This window comes from Pseudozyma flocculosa, assembly GCF_000417875.1.
Source record: "Pseudozyma flocculosa PF-1 unplaced genomic scaffold scaffold00018, whole genome shotgun sequence".
Taxonomy (NCBI): Eukaryota; Fungi; Basidiomycota; class Ustilaginomycetes; order Ustilaginales; family Ustilaginaceae; genus Pseudozyma; species Pseudozyma flocculosa.
In genome coordinates, this window is record NW_006920886.1 from 57,215 (window position 1) to 82,319 (window position 25,105).

The 25,105-nt window shown below is 65.1% G+C and overlaps 5 protein-coding genes across 5 annotated transcripts in view; 2 read left to right on the forward strand and 3 right to left on the reverse strand.

The window, feature by feature from the left end:
• PFL1_05109 (uncharacterized protein) overlaps positions 1 to 1,334 on the forward strand; it is a gene marked incomplete at both ends in the record, with an annotated part of 2,167 nt that extends 833 nt beyond the window's left edge. The window contains 5 exons of the mRNA XM_007882639.1: positions 128 to 290; positions 412 to 437; positions 584 to 929; positions 1,049 to 1,078; positions 1,220 to 1,334. Of these exons, the coding sequence (XP_007880830.1) occupies positions 128 to 290; positions 412 to 437; positions 584 to 929; positions 1,049 to 1,078; positions 1,220 to 1,334 (680 nt within the window). The remainder of the gene's footprint in view (positions 1 to 127; positions 291 to 411; positions 438 to 583; positions 930 to 1,048; positions 1,079 to 1,219) is intronic.
• A 920-nt stretch (positions 1,335 to 2,254) lies between these two features.
• PFL1_05110 (uncharacterized protein) lies at positions 2,255 to 4,745 on the reverse strand (the record flags this gene model as incomplete). The annotated part of the gene is made up of 2 exons (XM_007882640.1): positions 2,255 to 4,642; positions 4,743 to 4,745. 2 exons carry the CDS (start codon positions 4,743 to 4,745, stop codon positions 2,255 to 2,257), a joined length of 2,391 nt encoding a protein of 796 aa, XP_007880831.1.
• A 7,575-nt stretch (positions 4,746 to 12,320) lies between these two features.
• PFL1_05111 (uncharacterized protein) lies at positions 12,321 to 13,470 on the forward strand (the record flags this gene model as incomplete). The annotated part of the gene is made up of 2 exons (XM_007882641.1): positions 12,321 to 12,680; positions 12,808 to 13,470. The coding sequence occupies 2 exons, from the start codon at positions 12,321 to 12,323 to the stop codon at positions 13,468 to 13,470; spliced, it is 1,023 nt and encodes a 340-aa protein (XP_007880832.1).
• Positions 13,471 to 13,592: 122 nt separating this feature from the next.
• On the reverse strand, positions 13,593 to 16,941 carry PFL1_05112 (uncharacterized protein; the record flags this gene model as incomplete). Its single annotated transcript, XM_007882642.1, has 3 exons — positions 13,593 to 13,820; positions 13,931 to 14,008; positions 14,155 to 16,941. 3 exons carry the CDS (start codon positions 16,939 to 16,941, stop codon positions 13,593 to 13,595), a joined length of 3,093 nt encoding a protein of 1,030 aa, XP_007880833.1.
• Positions 16,942 to 17,612: 671 nt separating this feature from the next.
• PFL1_05113 (uncharacterized protein) lies at positions 17,613 to 21,815 on the reverse strand (the record flags this gene model as incomplete). Its single annotated transcript, XM_007882643.1, has 2 exons — positions 17,613 to 20,609; positions 20,769 to 21,815. The coding sequence occupies 2 exons, from the start codon at positions 21,813 to 21,815 to the stop codon at positions 17,613 to 17,615; spliced, it is 4,044 nt and encodes a 1,347-aa protein (XP_007880834.1).
• Between the last annotated feature and the right edge of the window lie 3,290 nt (positions 21,816 to 25,105).

Here is a 25,105-nt window from a genome sequence, read left to right on the forward strand (position 1 = left end):
CCGACGTCTTCTCTCTCTCTCTCTCTCTCTCTCTCTCTCTCTCTCTCTCTCTCTCTCTCTCTCTCTCCGTCCCTCTGTGTCCTTCTCATTGCTTTCCACCCACCTCCTCTCCCCCACCCGCCCCCAGACCTCAAGCCCGAGAACCTCCTCTTCCGAGACAAGACCGAAGAGTCTGACCTCCTCATCGCCGACTTTGGCCTCTCACGAGTCGTCGACGACGAGAAAATCACCGTCCTCAGCACCACCTGCGGCACCCCGGGCTACATGGCGCCCGAGATTTTTAAAAAGACGTGAGTCGTCGTCGTCGTCGTCGTCGTCGTCGGCCGCGGCGGGCGCACAGCGGAAGCCAGCGAATTTTGACCCGGAGCTGCTCTGGTCCCTCTTTTGCCCCTCTGCGCATCCCCTCTGCAGCGGCCACGGAAAGCCAGTCGATATGTGTGAGTTGTTGCTCCTCGAGCCCATTCCGCGTGCCTGCCTGCCCCCGCCGACTTCTGACCGGTCGCTGTGCCCTCCTCATCGCACTCTCTCTTTTTCTCTCTCTCTCTCTCTCTCTCTTCATGTCCTCATGCCGACACGTCTGCAGGGGCAATCGGCGTCATCACCTACTTTCTGCTGTGTGGCTACACGCCCTTTGACCGCGACACGACCATGGAGGAGATGCAGGCCATCATCAACGCCGATTACCGCTTCGAGCCCGCGATATACTGGGAGGGCGTGTCGGACCAGGCAAAGGACTTTATCAACAAGCTGCTCACCACGGACCCGGCGGCGCGGATGACGGCCAAGCAGGCGCTCCAACATCCCTGGCTCCAAAGCGGAGGGCAGACGGTCGAGGGGGCCACCCAGGGCCAGCAAAAGGACCTGCTGCCCGACATCAAGAGCGCCTTCAACGCCAAGAGGACCTTCAAGAAGGCTGTCAATGGTATCCGGTGAGTCGTCGTGGCGTGGACGGCAGGACGCGCAGAGGGGCCTGGCTCGCTCGGCGGCAGGAGCAGCAGCAGCAGCGACTGACCCTTGTGCCCGCGTTTGCCATTGCCCTTACCCACAGCCTCATCAACCGCCTCAAGACCAACGATGCGTGAGTGCCGTGTTTTGGGGCGATGTCGTCTTGGCCCTGCCGATGCCTGTTTGACTGCGCAGCAACATGCTGACGTTCCCAAACATCATCCTACCCCCGTCCTGCTCTGCTCCACCCTGCTTCATCACCGCAACACGGCAGCACGCCAAACAGGGAGGAAGTGGAAAAGCTACGCCAGACGATCCGAGAGGCCGAATCGGAATCCAACAACCTCGAAAAAGTGCTTGCTGGCGGTCAGGGCGACAGTGCAAACTAGGCAGGCACCATGTCAACCCACCCCCACCAGCGGCGGCTGTGCTAGACCGGTGGGGTGTCTGTCCAATGCCACCATTGACGTCGTACGCGCTCGACCACCCCTACATACCTGCCTACCTCGGTTTTTTTCCTTCTCTCCCCGTTCCCGTTCCCGTTCCGTCCCGTCCTGTTTGGTCGGTTGTACATACACCCTTTTGATCCCCTCCTCCTCATCCCTTACCGGTTTACCGTCATGGTCTCCTTTCTTGATTCCCTCATTCTTGACCTGCGAATATGGAGAGAGACAGAGAGAGGCGAGAGTGAGAGGCGAGGTACGTCAGTCCATCCATCCCATACCTCTCCCTGTGCAACAACGAGCGGGTCAGCCCAGTCTAGGCTGACGCATTTTCAAGAGAGATCGTCATTGCAAAGTCATCATCATCATCATCATCATCATCATCGTCATCGTCGTCGTGGTTGTCGTAACGAGAAAAAGGGGGAGGGGGATTGTCCAAAGGCAACAGAGTAGGGTGCAAAGGCGGGGCACGAGGAAATGGAGATGCGCCGGGTAGGAGGAGAAACAGGTTGGGGACGAAACAAGTACAGATTGACAAAGTGGTGGACGGGCGGGTGGGGATGAAGATGAGGCTGGGGATGGAGAGGGAAGGGGGGGAGCGAGGCTAGGGTCGAGAAGACAGGAGTGTGTGCGAGGGAAAAGGAAAAGGGGCGCTGGTGGGCAATAGCAGGGTTGCAGGCGAAGAGGAGCAGAGAAAGAGAGGGAGAGGTAGAGGTAGAGGTAGAAGGGGGCGGAGGGTGGTTGGCGTTGCAATTGTCCGGATGATGATTGGGATAAAACGGGTGGCGGCGGTGGTGGAGGCGGCCAAGCGCGCCGAGGGCGGCATCGCAACGTCGAGAATGTCCGTGCACGGCCGGCTCTCGGGCTCAGCCGTACCAGCGCGAGCGGAGGCCCTCCATCCACCGGCCGTAGAGGAGGTCGGCAATGGGCGAGCGTTGCACCTCCTCCTCGGCTTGCTGCTGCTGCGCCTTGCCGATCGGAGAGGCGGCCGAGGGCCCAGAGAGGCGCTGCCGGAACGTCGACGTCAGGTTCTCTCGGGCGCGCTGGTCGTTGTTGATGCTGAGCAGCAGGTCGACAATCGTCGAGTAGGCCAGCCTCGAGTTGAGCAGGCTCAGATCCTCGAAGCCCTTGGAGATCATGGCGAGCGCCTCAATCTCGCGCGCGTCCATGTCGTCCCGCCGCGCGCGGTCGAGCACGGGCAGGATGACGTTGTGCACCAGCGACGCCCCCGCCGAGTCCTCCTCCGGGATCGACCCTGGCCCGGACCCAGGCACAGATCCAGACCCAGACCCCGACCCGGAGCCGTGCCGGCTGCGTCTCGGCGAGTCCGAGGCCTGGTCTGCCGGGTTCGTCGGAGGCGTGCCGTTCCGCCAGCTGCCAATGTACTCGTTGCTCAGCTTGGCCGAGCCGTTGGCGTCGAGCCGCCGGACGGGGCGGAGCGTATCGAGGCCGCTGGCGACGTCGCCCTCCTTGAGGATGGTGCCGTTGATGTCGTGCCGCTCGTTCCAGCTGCTGCGCCTCGACCGCGGCGTCGACGCGTCGTGCAGGTTCCGCCGGCTGCTCGATGGCGTCACCTTGCCCGCCGCCCGCATGCTCTCGAGCGCCCGCGTGCCTCCCGCCGACGAGGCCATGGTGGCCGCTGCTGTCTCGATCTCGATCCCCGAGTCGGCGTGCGGCATCGGTGGCGAGAGCAGGCTGTCGCCGCCGAACCCGCCCGGCTGCATGCCCCGGAACGACTGGCGGAGGGCATCGACGTGGATCGAGCCGCGCCCGTCGAGGTTCTGCTTTGTCTGCAGCTGGTCGGCGGGCGTGCTCGGCCCGGACGCCGTCGATGTCGCTGGCGTGCTCGAGGCGCCGCTCAGGTTGTCACCGCTGTCGTCGGCGCCGTTGTAGATGTCCGACACGTCGTCGTTGCTGTCCTCGGCCGAGGATCTGCGGGAGCTGATGCCCTTGCCCGGCAGCCCCTTGAGCGTCGACTCCATCGCGTGCATCAGGTCCTCTGCGGGTCGGGTGCCGCGGACCGTGGCGTAGCCGGCCCGATCCTCGCCGTCCTCTGGCGGGCCGCGCCCTTGCCGCGCCCACACGTCGATCGACTCGCGATCGCCGTCCTCGTCCTCCTCGGGCTCGTCATACATCGACGCCCGCGAGCGCATCGTGTCGAATTGCCACTCGCTCATCATGGTGCCGCCCATGGTCGACTCCGAGAGCTCGGCAGCGTGCATCTGGTCGCGCACAATGGCGCCGCCCCGGGTGGCGCCGCGCGCCTTCCACTCCTGGTGCCGCTCGATGAGCTCGGTCAGCATCGACGTCTTCTTGGCGTACTTGATGAAGCGGTGCTGGAGCAGCTCCTTGGTCGTGGGGCGGTGCTTGGGGTCCTTGATCAGGCAGAGGTCGACAAAGTCCTTGAACGCGGCCGAAAAGTTGCCCTCGAGCGTGGGGCTCTTGGCCTTGGGGATGAGGAAGAGGACGCGCATCGGGTGGTACTCGGCCAGCGGCGGCTCTCCCTTGGCCATCTCGATGGCCGAGATGCCGAGCGACCAGATGTCGGCCTTGAAGTCGTAGCCCGCCTGCCGGATCACCTCGGGCGCCATCCAGAAGGGCGTGCCGACAAACGTGTTCCTCCTCGACTTGTTGTTGCTGAGCTGCGCCGCCACGCCAAAGTCGGCCAGCTTGACCTTGCCGCTCGCCGACAGCAGCACGTTGGCCGCCTTGATGTCGCGGTGGATCTTGCCCTCGTTGTGCAGGTACTCGAGCCCGAGCAATAGCTCGCGGCAGACGATGGCGATGTGGGCCTCGGAAAAGGGCCCCGCCTTTAAGAGGTCGAGGCACGAGCCGCCCGCCAGATACTCCATGATGATCCAGAGCTTGTAGCCCTTGACAAAGCTGCCGTAGTAGCGCGTCACCCACTCGCTGTCGCACTGAGCGAGGTGGGCGATCTCCTGCTGGATCTCGCTGATGTCGTCGTCGGAGTCCTCGAGGTCAATCTGCTTGATGGCGACAATCTGCTTGGTCTCCTTGTGCATGCCCTTGTACACGGTGCCGAAGCTGCCCGTGCCGAGCTTCTCGAGCAGCGCATACTGCTCCGACAGCTGGGCACCGGACACGACGGGGCGGGTCGGCGACGAGGCGCTCGGACCGGCCAGAGGCTGCGCCGCCGCGCGCGAGGTGGATCGCGTCGGAGGCGAAGGCGACTGTTCCTTCGAGGACCGCCTTGCACCTAGCAAGGGTGAGCGCGAGGGTAGCGCAATGTTGGGCTGCGGTCGAGAGGGGCATCGGAAGGCAAAAGCGACAGCGTAAGAAGAGATGCTCGCGTCCCAAGGCAGATGTCTGGCAACAGCGCAGGAGGGGACTCACCATCTTGGCGGGCGAGCCGATAGGTCGGCGACGGTGTCAATTAGCCCAGAGGTTGACGTCGATGTCGGGAACGCGGGATCCCGCGGACGGTCGAATGTCGAATCAAAAGCCCTGGTCTGACAGAGCGAGAATATGCCGCTGAAGTCAGGGGACGCGTGTCGAGACGAATCGAGGTCGCTGTTGTCGCTTCAGAGGCGATACAATGAGCTGGATGATAGGGCCGATGCAGAAGCGGTCGTGATGGTCGTAAGGCGGGTCGTTGCAGAGGATGGAAGGTGATGCGACGATGCGATGTGCGGGCAGCGAGAGCCGGAGCGGGGCCGAATCCGGTCAAGTCGTTAGGTAGGCTAAAGAGCCGGGGGCTTAGCTGCGCGGGTGGCCGCTAGTCGTCAAGGTTCGTCTGGGGCGCGGTGTCGCGGGAGCAGCGGCGATGAACGAGTCTCCGTTTGCGTCGTCAAGGCGAGGATGTGGGGCGGACACAAGTTGTCGGGCTGCGCAACGAGCGTGAGACGAAGGTCGCAAGTGGGCGGGGGGAGTTGCCGACGGACAGGCAGGGGTGGCTTAGGAGGGTGTCGTGGCGAGGGTGGCCGGTCTGGATCCGGCTGAGCGATAGCGGCGTAGTCGTGTCCTCTGGCGGCAGCCGTCGGTCGGAAGTGAGGCGGGAAGCTAGAGGTGGTCGAGGGTGGATGGGGAGCGCGGGCCAGGGAGCAGCAGGTGGACAAAGACGAGGGGCGGTTGGCTGTGTAGGTAGGGAAAGGGGAGGGGTCGTGGTCGTAGCAGCTTGCTTGCTTGGTGGTGGTCTCGGAGGTAGGAGGTAGGATGAGGACCAGGACCAGGACGAGAGGAGCAAGTCGAGAGCAGGTCGGGCAGGCCGGGGAGGTCGAGGGGCCAGGGTTAGGGTTCGAGGGCCGCAACAGGAGGGGGGGCAAGCAGCCAGCAGCTTGGGCGGGCCAGGCAGGTCGGGGCCACAAAAAAGTCGAGCCTGGTAGCAAGCAGCCAGCCAGCCAGCGGCGAGGGCGGCCAGGGGGCGGCCGACGCCTTGGGGGTCCCAGCCAGCAGCAGCAGCCCGCTTGCGCTGCCTGTCGCAACTTGAAGTTTTCGAGCCGCGCCCCCATGCACACGCAAGCGTGCAGCTGGCCGTAAGTTAGCGGGCCAGGCCAGGCCATGGTCGGCCCTCGCCCGCCGTGGGTCCGACCGCCCGTTCCTTGCTCCCCGCTTGCGCCCTCGGCCCGCCCGAGATGCTGCTCGCCCTTGCACGGCTCCACCGATGCTGGCTTGCCTGGCCTGGTCTCGCCCGAGCTGCTTGGTCCATGGTCGTGATGCGGGTATGCCGCTGCGTCCCCGTCGGCCAAGGGTCCGATATGGGGAGGGTCGACCACGTCGACTGACGATGGGGGCGGGGCGGTAGCGGCCTCGGTTGCGTCCCGAGAGAGCGGCCGCCGCTTGCTGCTTGCTTGCTTGGTCGCCTGCTTGCCGGGGTGGAAAGGCGAAAATGACACAAGCGTAAGCTCTAGCGTCGCCCTCGCTGCGAGCGACGCCCGGGATCGACGCTCGCTGCAAACGGCTCCCACCTCGACGGGCTGCCGCTGCGATGGTTGTCGGTGGTTTGTCCCCTCTGCCTGCTTCTTCTTCTTCCATCGAAGAACGGCCGGCCTCGTCTCGACCGGGGAGAGCGGCGGACCCGTCCATGGTCGGCGAAGGCCGCACCGGATGTCACCGTCCTGTCGAGGCGGCCTGCATCGGAACGGCTCTCGACGGCTTGGCATGCTCTGCTCGACCAGAGGCGAGGCCTGGCCTGGCCGTGCTCGACTCAAGCGCCGGCCGCGGCGGGAAGAATGAATCAATGGCTGATGGCCCCCAGCCACCACCAGGCCGGGATCAGGCCCGCTCGGTCGGTCGAGACCCTGAACGCAGGAAGAAGAGAGGCCTCTTTCTCCCGTCGATGAGAGGCGCAAACAAAAGGCCATAAGGCTAGGTAAGGTCTTCTGAGGGCAAGGCCAAGGCCGGCCAGAGCACCGACAAATCCTCGATGGTGCGGGAAGGACGCAGGCCATGATTTGACGCGGCCCGATGACGAGTCTTCGGGTCCAAGATTTCTCTTGGCTGCTTGTTTGGCTTGCCCGGCCGCTTGGTTGCTTGCAACCAAGGCTGCGTCCAGCGTCTCCCCCCGCCTGCCAGCCGTCGACACCGACTGGAGAGGCTAGCGATGGCCAGCCGAGCCGGCCGCGAGCACACGGCCATCGCCGCAACGCTGCCATCGACCTAGGCGGCGGCGGAGACGGCGACAGCCTCGAGGACCTAGCTCGGGCGAGCGGGAACAGGGAAAAGGGGCGTTATGAGCAGCAAGGCCGCCAGCGGGAGCTCCCGCGTCTTCGAGGTCGGCAGGGGAAGGGCAACAGGTCTCGGTCGCGCGGGACCGGAAGCTTCCCAGGCAAGGCGGGCAAGGGCGGTGTCGAGATTCGCCGCTGCGGACGCAGGGCCCCTGAGTCCTTGGGTGCTTCCGACATAGGGCGGTCCAGCGACAAACAGAGACAGAGCTCAGCCACTCCGGCCTGCCTACAAGAGTGTTCTCAGTCGCACGCCTCGCCGCCATCGAGCTCGTCTGGGCTTTCGTGGTCGTGTGGACGTGTGGCAGAGCCTGAGGAACACGTCCATATCGAGGCCTTGCCACCTGCAAAGTGAACGCCATGTCTCGGAGTCGAAAGCCGGGTAAGCTGGAGGCGCACGCACCCAGCGCGGAGGCGGGCGTTCCAAAGGGGCGGCGGGCGGTCCAGGATGCTCCAACGCCCTGCCCTTTGGCCCATCAACAGCAGGTGTCGGCATCGAACGCTGGCTGGCAGTCCGAATGCGTCCGTCAGAGAAGTCGACATTTTATATTGCCTACGGTACACCTTACGGTACGACGAGATGATGTCGACACAAGAATCTTCTCGACACCCCTCTCGTCTGGTTCGAAAGAACGGGCGTTTGGAACGTCCCTTGGCGGCAGCGCGGTGGGGGTAACGCGCGCTGTTGGCCAGGCCAGGGCCATGTAGGCCGCCCCTCTGCAAGCGGATCCACTCGCCCGCAGCAGCCCAGGCTGCGCCAGGCCAGGCCTTGCCAGCCGCTGGCCGCCGCGTCCCTACGCTCGTGCGTGCCACCGCTACCGGCAGCTCGCTGTCAGACCACACGGGCGTGATTCGGTCGTTGAAGGGAAGAAAGAAGCTGAGCACCGAAGCATGTTTCCACCTTGACCGGTGCGAAAGCCCTTCTTCGTACTGTAGCTTTGCAGAACGAAGGCAGCCCCTCTGCGACGCCCTGTGGCACGTCGCCTCCCCTCTCTCACGCCAAAGACAGAGGAGGCGTTTAGCTTGCAGAGCCCTCCCGGCCCCCCTTGGAGAAGCGAGATTGCGCAGAGGAATTGACATGATATGGTATAGAGAGCGCGACCGCATCAGATGGGCCAGGCAGGGCGTTTTGCGACTAGAGAGTGCGAAGCGACGGGATGCTGAGGCGAGGTACTGGCTCGCAGTGATTGCGCGCCGCTGCGCCCTTTCATTACCCGTCTTTGCCCCCTGACAGCAACACAAGCGATCCGTCAAGCTTGCCACTACTTACTGCTCTGCCTCTCTGCGGGCAAGCATGACCTAGCCGTCGGCGCCGCAAGAGAACGGCGGCCAAGGCGGCAAAACTTGCGTGCCGCAGAGAGAGGGGCGAGGCCGAGTCGAGGCGAAGGGTAGGGCTGCAGAAGGCCCGAAAGGCGGGCGGCTGGGCGGGGGAGGAACTACACTCTCTGGTAACGAGTGCCACACGCCAGACGTGCAACACCTCCGCGGCTTCATGCTTGGTTGGGAGCTGCACTGTGGCCCGCCTCGCACACTGGGATCCCTGCGCTAGCCTATTCATCTTGACAGCATCCTCACGTCGTCGCTCCTCGCTTTGGTCGTCTACCGTAGGTGGGACTCGTGACCGGGATCGACGGCAAGCGGTTCCCGTAGGATGAGCCGCCTTGTCGCACCTTGACCGGTAGGTCGGGGCCTTTTCGACATCCCTTGGCACTGGCATGCTCCCGACCCGTCCCGAGCCTGTCGCGTTCCTGATGCCTGGCCCCCAAATACGGCAGCCGGGTAAGGTCGCGCAGGATGGGGGGGATGGATAGAGTCTGCTGAGCTGTAGGTCCGAGACATGTTTGGTGGTCATCTCGTGGCACGGCCGCGCCGCTGCTGTATGGGGACGAGCCCGTGGCGCGGAACGGGCAGCATTGCTTTGACTCGACGAAAATTTCGCCACGCCACCTTGCCCTGCCAACCTCAAAGGGAAGGGGGCATGAACCGTCGGCCGGTATGGTCCGAAGGATGGCAGGCAATCAACACGTACTGCAGCGGTCGGTCGGCCGAAAGGAGAAGGTGACCCTTTTCCTCTGGTTCATGTATGTCCGTGCGGCCACTGGACCGTGCCTTGCGCACGGTACCGCATCGTAGAGAGGGACCACGAGAGGGCAGCTCTAATTTCGAGCTTGAGTCGACCTGCCCGCCTGCCTCATCGTCTGCCTGCCTGCCATAAGGAGGAGCGGAGCGGAGACTCGGGAGATGAAAAAGGTCGTTGCTCGACGACGGCATCCCCCTCTGTCGACGCAGACGGCTTAGCCAAGCCGCTGGATGAGCATAGCCTGGCTCCGACCGAGTCGCTTTTGATGCCGCTCTCGAAAGTGGGCTGAGCAAGGTTGGTCGTGCGCGGCATTTGAGCCACCCGGTCGACCGAGTCCCCGACTGAATCGCGCCATGTCATGGGTCCTGCGTACGGGTGGGGGTAGTGATTGGAAGCGCAACCTCGGTCGCTGTGCGATCAGCATCGAGGCAAGGGCGACGTGATACCTTACGATGCTGCGACGGAATCGGCGGGCCCGGTCGAGAGGCAACCCACCCCTCGAAGCAGCTGTACCTTTGATCGAAAGATGGAGCAGGCCGACGGCTACCGGTACCGTCGAGCGAGCGAAGAACCATTTTGACAGCTGCAGCCCATGTTTCAGATTGAGATGGCTTCTCCCGCGTCGTCGTGGGGCCTGGCCAGGTTGAGCTGTGCGGATGTACTCTGACGTTCGTGAAGGCCTGGCCTTGGCTCGCTTGGCGTGGCCTGGCCTGGCCGAGCATGTGGGCTCGTGCGTATGCCAACGACGGCGATGCAGGTTCGCTGGCTGCGCTGCATGCAGGGTGCCCCTATTTTCTACGCTGCATCGCCTCCTGGCGACTCGTTCACGCCAGCAGAGTCGAGCCGCAAAGCAAAACAAGCAAGCAGGCAAAGCTTCCTCCCTTGCTCGCCCGGCATCACATCGTATCGGGCGCCGCACACCGTCATGACGATTCACCCAGCGCATCCGCCGATAGGTAACCGAACCCTGCCATCGCCATCGCCATCGTCGTCGTCATCGTCGCCGTCACGGCGTCTTACGATGCCCTGCCGTGATCGTATGGTATCGTGCTGGCCCGGCGCAGAGAGTCTTGGCGTTCCGGCATCTCGGTCTGCACGCCTCTTGTTCAACCTTGTCAGTCTGAACTTGGGACCAGGCACCGACGCTCCTGCCGCCTTTCAAAGACAAGCTATCCCTCTGTTCCCACAACCCAGCCTTGTGGCTCGGCCGGGGCGACATCAACTTCTACCCGCGCAAAATCAGCGCGGCGGCCCAACGCCAGGCCAGAGAGGGATGGCGGGCCAAGCCACTGCGGGTAGAAAGTGTCTCGTACCTACAGCACAGTAGAGGATACTGTCTGTATGTATAGGCGACTCGCTTGGCACTCGTGGTCGAAGCACTCAACATCCCCGCATTCGTCCGACCGCCACCGTCGCCCCGCCACCGCCACCGCCATCGCCACTGCCACTGCCACGGTACGGTACTTGCGCAACAGGACGAGGTAGGGTAAGGCCGAATCACCCAGCATAGGTCGTGCGAGAACGCGAGCGCAAGTGCAGGTTGGCGCCGGCCGTCGCGCCACAGACCCTCTCACACTTCCGAAACCCCGACGCAGGCCGCAGGCAAGAGTCTTGGTTTGCGCGTGCTTACAAAAGCCAAATGTATGTACACCACGTCGGCCACGCACCAACTCCGTCGTGTGCGCCCCGTGCCGTAGCAAGATAGAGTGGATGCCGGAGTGGATATCGGAGCTCCTTCCCACAGAGGGGGTTTTGGTAGCATGCCGAGTCCTGAAGGGCCAGCGCAACGCGCACAGCCCACTGCAACGCGGTTCCGCATTGCCGTGTCGCCCTGTGTATGTCCGTATGGAACCCCGACCGACGAGGATCAACCGGGATACCGGTGCCGGCTTGCCGGCCACGTCGCTGCTGCATGCGACCATTCAGCAAAACACCGTCGGCGTACCTTGCTCTTGCCTGCGCTGCCCTGTCCTGCTTGACTGAGACAAGTCAGGGCAGGCCAGGGCAGCATGCCGTGCCATGCCATGGCGTGGGTGAAATTCACCATGATCTACCTTGCAGCGGAAGTCGGTGGCCGTACCGTACGGGCCCCAGTACGACGGCGGAGTCATTCGTTGGTTGTTTCGTTCATCCGTCGAAGCTCTTCCTTCTCGTTGCCCGACGACGACGACGACGACGACGACGACGCCACAGCCGTTTGCACCGCCTGACCTGGCGAGGAAGGACGACTGGGCGCGACTTTGCCGCAAACGGCCACCCGCTCGGTGCCTGGCCAGTGCCTTGCCCTGTACGCCGGCCCACCTGGAACCAGGCCACCACCGAGCACACAGAGAGATAAAGTGCCTCTGTCTCAGACCGGCCAGGAGACCCGGGCAAGGAAGGATACCGCTCGAGGCGCGTCTGGGCCCGGCCCGGTGAGGCGCGGGTGTGCAGTTTCACTGCCATAGATTGCAAAGACGCGTCTGCCGTGCCTTCAGGAGCAAAGGGGCGCTTCACCTGACCATCACCTGAGCGCCTTTGGGTGGAACAAGGCCGGTGTGTTTGCCTCCGAGGATCCAATCGCCGTAAGGTCAAGGGCGGAGGCGCAGCTGCCGTGCGTGGTGGCGAGTAGTTATCCTCCCACTCTTCTTCTTTCTAGAAGCAAGCAAGGATACCCGTTGACGCTCCTCGTCGTCGTCCCACCCGCTCTTGTCCGCATGCAGTCTGATCCGCCGCCCGTCGCTTCCCGATAGCAAGGGAGGAGAACGGGCCGTCTCGCTGATTTTGCAGGCCGTTGCGCCGTGCCCGCCTCCTCGTCCATGTCGATCTGACCTCGGAGCCGAACGGGCTTCGTGGAGGGCTCGGTGAACGATGATGGGCAGGTCGAGGTGATGAAGCGACTCGTCGAGGCGCTCGGCATGTCGCTGTCGTCGTTGGTCACTACGAAAAGGGGTCACACTCATCGTGGCTGGCGCAGGAGCGGGATCAGGGAGCGCCGGTGGTGGCGGTGGTGGCGGCCGGGTCCTGAGGGTCCGTCTGGCAGGAGGCATGTGGAGGCGGCGAGTGCGGCGTGACGTGTCGTTAAACCCGGCTCAGAGACAGGCCGCCTGGTGATGTTTCTTCTTTTGCTGCTCCTCGCCACCATCACCATCGCCTGGTCCTCTCCTCACCAAAAGCAAGCAACATCACGCGATGGCGACCCAACCCGCAACGACAACGACGACGACGGCGGCACAGTCCACGACGACGACAGGGGCGGCGGAGCTCCGACGCCAGCTCCCGGGGCCGGGCATCGTCGTGGCGCCGGGCGTGTACGACGGCATCAGCGCGCGGATGGCCATCAAGGCGGGCCACACCGCCCTCTACCAGACGGGGGCGGGCACCTCGGCCTCGCGCCTCGCCCGCGCCGACCTCGGCTTCCTCAGCATGGCCGACATCGTCTCGGCCGCCGGCGTATCCATCATGGCCTCCCCCGCCTCTCCCTCGTCCACCCGTCGCATCGTGCCCGTCATCGCGGATGCTGATGTTGGCTTCGGAGGTGCACCCCAGGTCGTGAGTCGATCCCCGCACAGCGGAGCAGAGTGGTGCAGTGGTTCAGTGGTGGGATGCTCATGTCGGTCGGATTGACAATCACAATCATGCCTCTTCGACCTCTGCCCTCGCCCCACGACCGCGACAGGCTCGGACGGTACAGGAATACCACCGGGCCGGGATCGCCGCACTGCACATCGAGGATCAAGTCGCCTCGAAGCGGTGCGGCCACCTCGATTCAAAGCAGCTCGTATCCAAGCAAGACTTTATCGCGCGCATCAAGGCGGCAAAGTACGCCCAGGACCAGCTGGCGTGCGCGCCCGCCGACCGCATCCTGCTCATCGCCCGCACCGATGCGCTGGGCGTGCTCGGCCTCGACGACGCCCTCGACCGCCTCCGCGCCGCACGCGATGCCGGCGCCGAAATGGGCTTCCTCGAAGGGATCCAGACCGACCAGCAGGCCCGCACCGCCATCGAGGCTCTCGGAGACTGGCCCCTCCTCGCCAACTGCGTCACCGGCGGCAAATCCCCGCTCTGGACCGCCACCGACGTACAGCGACTCGGTTTCAGGCTCGCCATCTTCCCGTGCGCCGGCATCTTCCCCGCCGCAAAGGCCCTCCTCGCCTCGTACGCCCACCTCGCCGATAGGGGCATCGGTATCGAGGCCTCCACCGACCCCGCCACCAGCTCCGTCGATCTCGGCGGCGCGGATCCGAGGGGCCTGCGCAACTTTTTCGCCGATATGGGCCTCGATGACGAGGTTGCCATCGACCTGCTCGCCGCTGAGGGCGCGGGCCTGGGCAGCGTCTGATCGATTCCTTTGGTTGGCAGCACAGCACAGCAATAGCAACAATGCGTATCCCCTCTGTCTGTCTGGCCGGACCTCCTCGTCTGCTGCCACCCCGCCGGAACGCAGCAGGTCGCTCCACAGCCTCATCCGGCCTCCGTCGCAGCCGCAGTCTTCGTCTTCGTCGCCGTCGCCGATGCCGCCTTGGTCTTGAGTCGATTCTCGGCCCAATCAAGCCTCACCAGCCCGCAACCGGTGCCCGTGGCGAGGAAGAGGGCCCTGCCGATATTAGGGTTCCAGCACGCCGCCGTGATGCCAATCTCGGGCGGCGAGGAATAGGCCTTGTCCTGCCGGTCCTCCTTTGTCGTCGTTGCCTGCCAGACAGCCAGCCAGCCAGCCAGCCAGCGATATCGACACGGATAGGATTTGAGTCAGGAGGTGGAGGAATGAGGAAGTGAGCCAGGGGCGAAAGGGGACAACTCACCTCGACGACGAGGTTGTCGTGCATCTTGAGCTCGCCCGTCTTTCGGTTGGTCGCGAGACGGTACAGCGGCGTTTGGGCCTGTCGATCGCGTCGCATTGATCGCGTCGCACGAGACCGTATCGAAGAGCATCACGACAAAAGACCAAGATCGCGCTCGATCGGTCAGTGAGCGGGACACACTCGGCGTAGACGGACTTTTCCCTCCGCCTGCCCTCTCCACTCACCCTGACGGTATGTCCTTTGACGTTGCCGCTGCGCCTGCTGGCCCGGAGCGCGTTGCTCAGCTTGACCTCGCCCGCCGCACTGCCAACGGCGACGACGGGGTGATACGCGCTCGTGCCCAGCGCCGTGACGCGGGTCGCTACCGCCGCGATGCCCCTCTGCCGTCCGGCCTCATCGGGCCGCATGCCAAACATGGCCGCGGCCGACTCGCCATTCTCATTGGCGAGGTTCTGGAGAAAGGGCATAAAGGCGCTGCAGCCGTGGACGTGCCGCTGGTGCTCGCTGACGGCCACGCTGCCGCTGAGCATGTCGGACAGCGTCACGTTGCCGTCGAGGCCGACGGAAAAGATGAGGTGTGGCGGCGCCAGGACGTCCAGCATGCCATCGGCGTCGATAGGGGGCGCCATGAACCACGAGAGCGACGTGATGGCGCACGCGTGGGTCGAGGCGTAGTACATCGGCCGCAGCCCGGTCGTGTTGCCCGAGCGGAGCGCATCGCCGATGGCGTAGACGGCGATGTAGCCGTTGGCGCAGCCCACCGCCAGCCGCTCGCCGCCGGCCCAGTCGAGCGCGGTGACGGCCGTCGACTTGAGCTCCAGCCGCACCACAGGATCTAGCTTGATGGACATCGACGCGCCTTCGTCGGCCCTCGCCTTTCCCTTGCTTCCCTGCTGCGGGCGATGGCACCATCGCACGTCGTCCGGGTGCGGTGGAGCAAAGATGGACGCGGTGCCGTCTTCAAAAACGCCCGCCAGCAGACCGAGCCTTCGGATCGCGGTCGGCTCATCAGCGCCGCCATCTTCGACCTCATCGGCGCCGCTCGCAGTGCTCGCAGCCTCGCGGTAGTCGTGGCCGGCGGGACACCACGCCAGCTGGAACGCCGACCCGCTATCGACGCAGAGGCTCATCTCCAACGCAGCCTGCCCCTTGCGAGCCGCGCCGTCCTCGGCACGACTGTCGGGACAGACGCTCCAGATCTGGATGCGACCAGGCATCGGGCGCGGCCCCTTGGCCCCAAGGAACGTCAGCGGCCGCGGCGAGAGCGAAGCGGACACGGCGACGTACTCCTTGCCCCGGTCGAGGTGGATGGGCACCGGCACCCAGTCCAGCGCGTAGACGTGTCCACCTGCGTTGAGAATGTGGCCCTCGTTGCCCTCGAGGTAGTTGCCCAGCCGCGTCGATGTGCCCGGCAGGAGCGAGACCTGCTGCTGCCCGCTGTGAGGGCCGAGCCACACCCGCAGCGACTCGGACGGATCCTGGGATCGCTCCATGAGCCCAAGGTTCTGCAAATCCCGGAACTTGGGGTCGGCGAGGTCGATGTCGACCTTGTGGCCGCCGCTGCCCTCGGCGTCCGCCTCGTCGGCGACGCTCTCGGCTTCGCTGGCCGGATCTGCATCGGCGTCGTCGGCGTCCGGGCTAGTGCGAGCGGATACGGCCTTGCCGGCACCCTTCTTGCGCTTGCCGGGGGTCTGCGGGTCGGCTCGAGGGGCTGCCGAACCGCTAATGTGGATCGGGTGCGCGAGGGGGTGCCGCTGCGAGTCGGAGGCCGTCCTGGCACCTGGACCAAAGGCGCTGGCCTCGTCGTTGGTCAGCAGCTTGACGGACGCGGCGTCGAGGCAGGGGTGGAGGAACGGCCAGCCGACCCTGGCCTCGTCGCTGTGTTGGCCCGACTGCCGCTTCTCTTGCGCCCAGCGGGCCCGGTTCCGTTCTTCCTTGTATCCGTAACCCTTCCCCGGCCACCACATCATGTCGTGGAGCAGCAGGGCGGGGATCAGGCCGCAGATGGCCGACCAGTACTGGACGCGGAACCGGCGGTGGGGCAGCGAGGGCATCGCCTGCAGCCGGGTCCTGGCCAGCCCGTCCTGCGGCCAAGTTATGCCGGGGCGCGCGTCGTCCTGATCGCCCTGCTCCGGCTCGTCCTCGTTGTCCTCGAGATTGTACGCCTTTCCCGACTCGGCGGTCTGCAGGTCCGGGGGCTGGTAGAGGGGCCACATCTGGCTGTAGCTGTAGGCCCTCTGTTTGCTCGCCGTGCTCTGCCACCTGGCCTTGTGCTCGGCGTTGGTGCCAAGGTAGGAGTAGGAGCGCAGCGAGCCCCGATCGTCGGCGTCGTCGGCATCGTCGTCGAGCGCAGCCTTGGTCGGGGTGGCCTTGGCCTTGGCCTTGGCAGGGGTCGATGAGGCACGGGGTTTCCTGGCGGTCGGAGTCCGCTTCGCCGGCGTGCGGCGTCTGCTATTGCCGTTGCCGCCGGCATCATCGTCGTCGTCGAGGTCTTCAAATGGACTTGCATCGGCATCGTCATCGCCGTCGCCGTCGCCGTATTGATCTGCATCCTCATCGTGCGGAGGGACAAAGGCGTCGCCGTCCTCTGCCGTTTGGTCGTCTGGCACGTCAAGGTCGTAACGGATGCGCTTCTTGGCCCTGCCGCTGCGCCTCAGCGGGCTGTCGGTGCTTGCGATGCTCCCTTCATCGGCGCTCGCCATTGCCGGGCTCTGACTGCGGGATAGCAAGCCCGGAGTGTCTTGGACGGCAATGGTGAATGATCGCCTCGCCGCCGAGGGCGTGGCCCTGCTGCTCGTCGCGGAAGACTTGAGCGCGCTGACAGGGGTCCGGAGGGGCGTCTGGGATCGCTGCCTTTGGTCGGTGGCCGAGGCGCTGTTGCCGGACCGCCTTGCCGGCGTGACAGTCACCTCGACGGCAGCCGGTTGGGTGTCGATGTGGTTGGACTCGGTCGGGAGTGGCTGATGGGGCTCGCCCGCGGCTGCCGCAGCCTTTGCCCTGCGCGGTGGCATGTGGATGAGCGTGACGAGCCGAGCTAGCCAAGCCGGGCTGCCTGTACTCGACGAGGGATTGCAGTGCTTGCCTGCGATGCAGCCTTGGTCGTAGATCAGGAAGCGGCGAATGGGTGGATGGATGGGCTGAGGGAAGGAGGCGGAGAGCTCGAGCAGTCGAGGGCGAAGGCGCAAAGGGCCGAGGGCGAGGCTGAGGCCGGCAGAGGGCGAGGGCAGCCGTCTCAGGGTCCATGCAGCACGAGCCATGCATGCGCTGCCCGACTTTTTCCAGCTCGGGTCTGGCTGGGCACGCCTACATAGCACGCTCCCACCACGGCTTCGCCTCTGCCTCTGCCTCGACTCAGCCTCGGCCTGGGCCCCAGCCACTTCGATCCCCCCGTCGCGACGCTACCTCCGTCTCCGCCCTGGAGCAGCCTATGGAAGATGGAGGGACATGGTCATGCTTTCGGTCCGATGCAAATGCTTAGCGACAGTGGGGAAAACGATAGTAGTGGTACGGCGTGGCCGGGTCGGAATGCGATGTTGGACTATGCTTGAAGGGACAGGAACCACGCACGGCTACCAATGACGACGAGGAAAGACTGACTGAACAGGAGATGCCAACGGGGCCAACGAAGAGAGAATGATGAGAGGGATGCTTCACCTGATCCGATGCGACGGCGTGGCGCGCCTCACTCGTCCGAAGACGCATCCTGCGACACGTCCGTCACCGTCTCGAGCTGCGTGCCCGGCCGGTGGCGAAGCGCCTGGTATGACGACGGCTGCTGCGTCGTCGCCGTCGTCGCCTCGTCCGTCCTGGCCTGGCCTCTGCCGCTTGGGGCGCCTGCATCGAGCCGTTCTTCGCGCCGCTGTGCCCGCACAACGGCCCCATTGCCCCTGACTGCGCCCCCAAACGTGTGCGGCTTGAGGCGGACGGGCGCGTCAAAGATGCTTCTTTCGCTGCTCCACCCTTCGTCGGTGCTGACGTGCAGGCTCAGCTCGGTCGCCGTCGACCCCGACTGGCTCCTTCGGTGGCCCTGCCGCCTCGACGCTCCGCCGCTGCCGATCGGAACCGCGTTGACCTGCTGCTGCGGCGGCGGCGGCTGCTGCGGCGGCTGCTGCGCGGCTGTTCCGCCTGCCACCGTCCCGGAGGGGGCGCCAGCCGTCGAGCCCGGCACGCCCGCCTCGGTCGCGGTAGCGTGCACAGGTACAAAGTCCTTGTCGACCTCGGCGCACGGCAAGTGGCGGAGCAGGCAGAGGACAAAGTGCTGCTCGTACTTTGTGTTGTTGAACAGCACGCTCAGGCGCTCGGGCTCCTTGCGCAGCAGCGTCGGCGCAAAGATAAGCGCCAGCGACTCGGCGGGCATCTTGGTCTGCCGCACCACCCACGGCTGCGTGAAGAGCTGCAGGAACGAGACGAGGTAGAGGAGCGTGCGCCGCGCCGGCGTCGGCAGCGTGCGCACCAGGTCGATGCACTGGCTCGGCTGCTCGGCCATCTGCAGGCACCGCTCGTAGAGCGACGTCGGGATCAGCGGCTCCTCGAGCTCGCGCAGCCACTGCTTGAGCTCCGACGCCAGCACCGCCACGTCGCCGTCGGAGCCACCGATGCCCACCACGCCGTCCAAGCGGTAGTGGCCGCGCTCGATGCGCACCTTGAGCTCAGTGACGAGCTCGGCGTCGCCCGCCACCCGGAACACGCCCTCGGTCCGCAGCGCATCGACGGCCAGCAGCGCATTGCAGAGGAACACGAGCACGATGGGCACCTGGATGTGCGGGTACGCATCGCGCTGCGTCTCCATGATCGTCTCGAGGGTGCGCCCAAACACGCCCGGGTTGAAGGCCGCGTCGCTGGCGCTCTGGATCTCGGCGACGCTCGGCGTCGACTTGCGCGCGCCGCGCCGGCAGATGAGCGACAGGCGGCCCGCGCAATGCTGGGCCATGATGGCGATCGCCTCGTCGGCGTCATTCTGGTGCTCGTCGATAAAGTTGTGCAGGTAGTCGCGCAGGTCGCCCGACGGCGGGAAGGTGACGAGCACGACGCAGAGAAACTGCCAGCCGCGAAAGATCGACGAGCCGCTCGGGTTGCCCGTCAGCTGCTTGATGAGCTGCGCATAGATCTCGTCGCGCAGCGGCAGGCTCTGCATGCCCCTCTCGAGCACCCAGCGCTCCTCTTCCAGGATCGAGGGCGCACGCGACGAGGCCGGCAACGACAGCGATGGAAACGCCGAGGTGGCCATGTCGTCGGGGTCAGGGCTGCTGCTGTCGCACGGCCGCGGCAGCTTGCCGTTGCGCGCCGCCGACAGGCAATCGGGCAGCGTCGGGCTCAGCAGCGGCAGGCCGTTGGTCGTGGTGGTAGGCATCCGCGGCGACATTGGCGAGGATCCCGAATTCTCCTCGACCAGCTTGATGCCGTAGGTCAGCTTGAGCGGCGCCGGCGGCTTGGCGTGCACCGACGAGTCGCGGTCGCCCATGATCCGCTGGACGACCTTGAAGATCTTGACGGCGTCCCTCTGCAGCTCCTTGAAGTCCAGGTGGAGCAGCGGCGCATTGATCGGACCCTTTTGCCACCTCGCCAGCTTGTCGACCGTCACTTTGCGCCGGAACGGGCCGGTGCGGTGGGTGGTGAACTTGCGCTGCGCGTACGTCTCAAAGGCCAGCATCCGTATCTCGGTCTGCAGCGCCGACGACATGCAGAGGTGATCGCCCGTGCTGAGCCGCTTGATCTCCGGGGCCGGCGGCTCGCTCCGCTTGCTCCGCAGCGACTCGATCGGGCTGAGCCGCTTGACCGGATCGCGCTCGCGCCGGATCGTCCTCCTCACCGCCGAGCGCGTCGTGGACCCGGACAGCGTCGAAATCGACCGGGACCCTGCGAGTCCAGCCCCGGACGGGATGAGCCCGTGAGGCTCCGAGGCCGAGGCACGCATCGACCTCGACGACGTTTCGCAGCGCAGCCTCGGTGCGGTATTCCGCTCGCCCGTCGAGCCGCTCGACATTGACATCGACGACTTCTGCCGTGCGATGAGGCCACCGGTGCCCGCCCGCGCAGCGTCCGACCGCATCTTGCCATGGGTCCGGCCGTCGAACGCGACCCGCATGTTGCGCGGCCGGCCGTTGGCGGCCGGCGCATCGTTGCCGTCGGCCGAGTAGGACCTCTGCATCCCCGCTTCCGCAGATCGGAAGAGCGGCTGCTGCGCCAGGGCCTGGGCAACGAGGGCGCGGTCAGCGCCCATGATCCTGCGCCGAGCCTTGCCGGCAAGCACCTGCTCGATGCCAGGGCTGTGTGCCGGCGGGGGTGGCTGCGCACGCGCCTTGGCCCCACGGGCCGACGCGTGGGAGGCCGGCAACGACGTTGACGACGCCATGCCGGTGAGAGCCGCGCTGGGGAGGTCGGAATCGCTCGTCAGCACGAGCGAGGCTCGCGCCGAGATCTGCTCCTCGCCAAACTCTTGCCGCGAGAACCTCCGTCCGAGAGTCGACTCCTGGATCGCCGTGAGGGGGATTACGAAGCCCTTGGGCCGCACCCAGGCCGACTTGGCTGTCTGCGTGTGGTAGTAGTACGGCAGCCCGCGCTCCTCGTCGTACAGCTCCCACCACTCGCCGTCCGGGTTGGGCGGCAGCACAATGGTGCCGGCTGGCACCTCCCAGCGGCACTCGCCCGTCTGCGGGTTGGCAAAGAAGCTCGCCTGGGTCTGATCGAGGGGCGGAGAGGCGGGTGGCGAAGAGGAGGCAGGATCCGGGGGTCAGCGATGCGGTTTTCGCCGTCGTCAGGGCTCCGGGAACGACGCAATGCACGCTCCCTTGCCCTGCCGCGTCTGCTCGCCCTTCCGGCGACGTCGGCCGCTGCTCACCTTTGGGTCGGTAATGACACACCAGAAGTTTTCGCCCCACTCCCTGGCTTCCGGAAGCTGCTCGCGCCTCTTGCCGACCAGGTTGCTGCTGCTGTGCCGGGCCGAGCAGCGTCGGTTGTCGGCCTGCGATCCGCGGCTGTCGCTCTTGGATCGCTGCCGGTTGCGTCGGGCGACGGCGTCGTCCTCGTACCGCTTGGCCCGGTCCGTGGCGGCGCTCGTCATGCCCTCGACATGCGGCACGTGGTCGTTGCGCACGCCAAAGCCGCCCAGCTTGGGCGTCGTGGCCGAGAAGCTCTTGCGCCGACTGGGGCCGTTGCCGTCGTCGTCACCGTTGGCCGCCTCATTATCGTCGCCCGAGTCGAAGCCCATCTCGGAAAAGGCCTCTCGCAGCGGCGAGGCCTCTGAGAGCTGGCTGCAGTCGTTGTCCGAGACGATCGGCATCCCGTTGGGCGGAGGCTTGACCGCCATGCCCAGCTCGTGCGAGGGCCGGCGCGAAGGACCGGGCGTGGTCGCTGGGCTGCGGCCTTGGCTGTGGCTTTGGCTTCCGCGATCGCTTCGCAGCCGATCCCTGGCGTGTCCGGCATTGCTGGACGCATCGCCGGTAGGAGTCTCTGTCCGTGCCGAAGATGGGCGGCTCGGTGTCCCCGACGAGGCGCCGTCGTCGCCGTCGTCAAAAGAGGAGAAGCGGTCCGATCGACTGGCGGAGGCGTCGTAGCTGCGCCCCTGCTCACTCGGGCTGTCTACCCGCCCTAGCTCGGCGGCGGAGAGGTCGCCCAGGTGGACGAGGTCCTCGACTGCGGTCTCTCCGCTGGCCGAACGCTGCTGGTGCGGATGCTGCGCCAGGGCGCGGGCTGTCATCTCGCCAGACAGCCTTGGCTTGACGAGCGACGCGACGTTGGGCTCGTCGGCGTCGTCGACGGCGGTCCGCAGGGAGAAGCTGGAGCTCTGCGGCGTCGGACCGCAGTCGCTGAGGCTGGAGCGGGCGGTGAGCGACCCCTTGCCTCTTGACGTCGGCGGCGGGGACAGAGAGTGCAGATGGCCGTACATGGATGCGTCGCAGCCGGGATCAGCAGGCAGCTGTGGCGAGAAGGGGTATGACGAGCGTCGGTGCTGATCGCTCAGCTCGATATCTTCGTCGCTCGCCGTGTTGGACGTAAGAGAAGCCTTGAAGGAAGAATTGATGAGCTTCTACCTTGTGGCTCCGCTGGGCGTTGATGGATTGAAGAAGCGATCGGTTGGGTTCGGCCTTGACGCCATGCGCAAAGGTTTGGAGGCTTGTCGTGGCAAAAGACGAGCGAATAGCGAAGCAGACTGCCGAAACGTTTGGGTATATGACGAGAAGTGACGGCGAGTCGGCGAAGGCAAGGGTAAAGGTTCTCGATGCCCTAGAGGTCACTCTGGGAAGCCTGGGTTTCGGTTCAGAGGTGCTGCAGCGGAGGTCGGCCTGTCGGCGGCCGAAGTAGTGGCTTGTCGTGAGAGACTCCAAGGCCGGCTCGGAAGGGTCTTTGGAACGCCACGTCGAGAAGGACGCTAATGGAAGGCGCAATCGTATTCCTTTGGCCGAGGGGCGCGATGCAGCGGCGGCTGGGTAAGCTTCGAGATGAGCCGTCCGCGGTTCCGTCGAGATGGAAGATGACGACCGAGGAAATAGGGCCGGGTCTGGGGTATATCGCAGTTCCGTTGCCAGGCCGGACCGAGGATTGGAGCGTGATGGCGTATCCGTTTGAGCCAGAGTGTCTGAACGACGGCGGACAGCGTCGATTGGCGAACAGAGAGGAGAGGGCCAGGCGTAAATTGCTGCAGATCTCGGTGACGAAATTGTTTTGAGCGGAGCAGGCAAGAGGCGGTAGCGTTGGAGCAAAAAGGTTGCGCTCTGGCCCGATGCAGAGGTCGTCACGGTTTCGACGGGGCAGCGGGATCACGGTGGGCGCGGCGGGGGCAAGCAACTAGAGCGTGGGTAGGAGAGTGGTGCAGGGATGTCGAGCACGGCGCACTTGCGAGTCGGGGCAGAGCAGCCTGGCAGAGCCTCGAAGACAGTACCGAGCCCTTCGTGCTTACTGTCGCAGTAGGTGTGGCCGCAAAGGAACGAAGAGCCTGCGAGCGCGTCGGATGTTGCCTCCTGATGCAAGGGGCTGATGAGAGCCAGAAGTAGTAGTGACGATGAGCGGCGGATGTCGGGCCGATCCGAGGACCGAGCGCTCGCGTGGATAGGCAGATGGCCGGGGTGAAGCAATACCGGGCGTCGAGCAGTCGCAAAAGGAGCGCGGCGGTCGGAAGCAGATTGAGCAGGCAGGCAACGCAGCGACACAACGTCGTGGCCGCGAGGAAGGCGCTGGGGCCTGCGTCGAGGTCGAGACCAGGGACGAGGCCGAGGACAAGGGCGGCCGGGCCGTCTCGGGTCGGAGCGATGCGATGGGTGAGCGGGTGGGATAATGGAAGACAAGGGCGTCGGCGATCACGACGGCGAACGCGGACAAAGGCGAGGATGCGAAGCGAGGCTCGACGATCCAGCGTGTCCCCGAGTGAAGGGGCGGCCAGCTGCCGTTGTCTGGAGAGCTGCGTCGATGCCGTTTGAGCTGATGCCAATGCGGGATGGACAGTTGAAATGCTGTTAGGCTGGTCGGTGGCGTGGTTGGTCAAGCTATGGAGTCCTGTTGAGTGGGTTGAGGCAAGGGCGCGTTTTCAAGACAATCACTCTGATGATGCAGATACGGCGAAGAGGTTCCGTGTCGTGCGAGGGCGGAGGGCGAAGAGAGGCCGACCGGGCGGTCCGAGCGATGGACGCAGCGGTCGAAACGTTTGCTCGAGCAGTATGGAAAGTCTCCGAATGTACGTGCCGAAAAGTCGAGGGTCGATAAGCAAGCAAAGACCAGGTGAGCGCGAGGGGATCGGGTGAGCCGAAATAGGACGAGGTGAAGATGCTAGGGGTGGCGGAGATGGCGACGACGGCGGCGACGGTGGCGAGAGGGAAGCGAGCAAAGGTCAGAAAACAAAGACCGGCCGGCCCGACGATCAGCTGGCTGGCCAACGCCTCCCGAGAACAAGGTTTGACCTGCTGAATTGAGCCGCCCCGCAGCCGTCTGACCGCAGCGCAGTCGAAGAGGCACGCGCGAGCGTAAGAGCCCCAGAGCCAGAGCCAGGGCCAGAGCTAGGGCCAGAGCCAGGGCCAGAGCCAGAGCCAGAGCCAGAGCCAGCGGACAGGACGTACGTATGGCGGTACGAGCAAGGCGGCGAAGCAGCATGCATGGATCTGCGAGTTGCCCACGCAACGCATCAGCGCACCCATGCGCTGCATGCGCTAGCTGGCCGGCCCCAGACGAACGCTCGTACGTACGGACGTACGATGGGGGACAGCGCTGCGCAGCGTATGGCGGCAGGCAGGCAGGCAGGCGGGCAGGAACCGTACGTCTACCGTATCTGGCGTGCGAGCATGTCTCAGAGTTGGTTGGCTGGCTGGCCGGTTCGCTGGAAGAAGCGTACGTTGTCGCGGGCCAGGCCCGACGCGCGTCTCGGTTCCTTCCGTCGTGCCCGGCCACGACGACGGTAGACGGTGCACGGCCCTTCGCCCTCCTCGGGCTCCCTTCCGACGAGGCCACCTCGTCGTGTGAGCGACTTCTCTAGATCTCGACATGGGCTAGCTGGCGTGTGGCATTACATATTGAAGGCCGGTGAAAGCTGCTCGGCTTTCGAACGCACATCGAAGCGGTCCAAGACGCCCTAACTAGCTTGGTCTCTCCCACTTGCTGCCTACTGCAGCGCGGCTTGCTACAGGGTACCGGCACCTTGCTGCGGTCGACCGCGCAACGGGGCGAGGCTATGAATATGTATCTGCCTGCACCGCCCTGCGGGGGCCTACAGCATGCTGCTTGGATGACGCGCTGGACCACCACGTACGATTCGTTGATTGCAGCTCCTCAATCTATGCTTCGGAAAGAGGCTGGGCGGCGAGGCGAGCGACGGGATCACGGAGGCGAGGTCGGGGCTGCCCCTTCGTCCCTTTCTGATGTTTGCCGGCCAACACCAAGCGGCGGGAAAGCGCAGCGGCTGGATCTAAGTACTAGGCGAGGATAGCCAGGACGTAGGCTCCCTCCTGGCCTGGCCTGGTGCACAGCAAAGAGGAAGATCCTTCTAGCCAACGTAGCTGCGATTCCGCGACGACGGCCTCTCTAGATGCGTTTTCTCCTGCACTCCTACTGTCGCCGACAGATGAAACCAGAGCTAGTTTTGCCCGCTGCCTGCCCGCGTGCCGACGGTCGCCGTTCGGTTGTCGTCTTGCCGGCCAAGCGAAGAAGATGCGGCGACGAAGGAGCCGATCGATTGATCGAGCGAGTGATGAG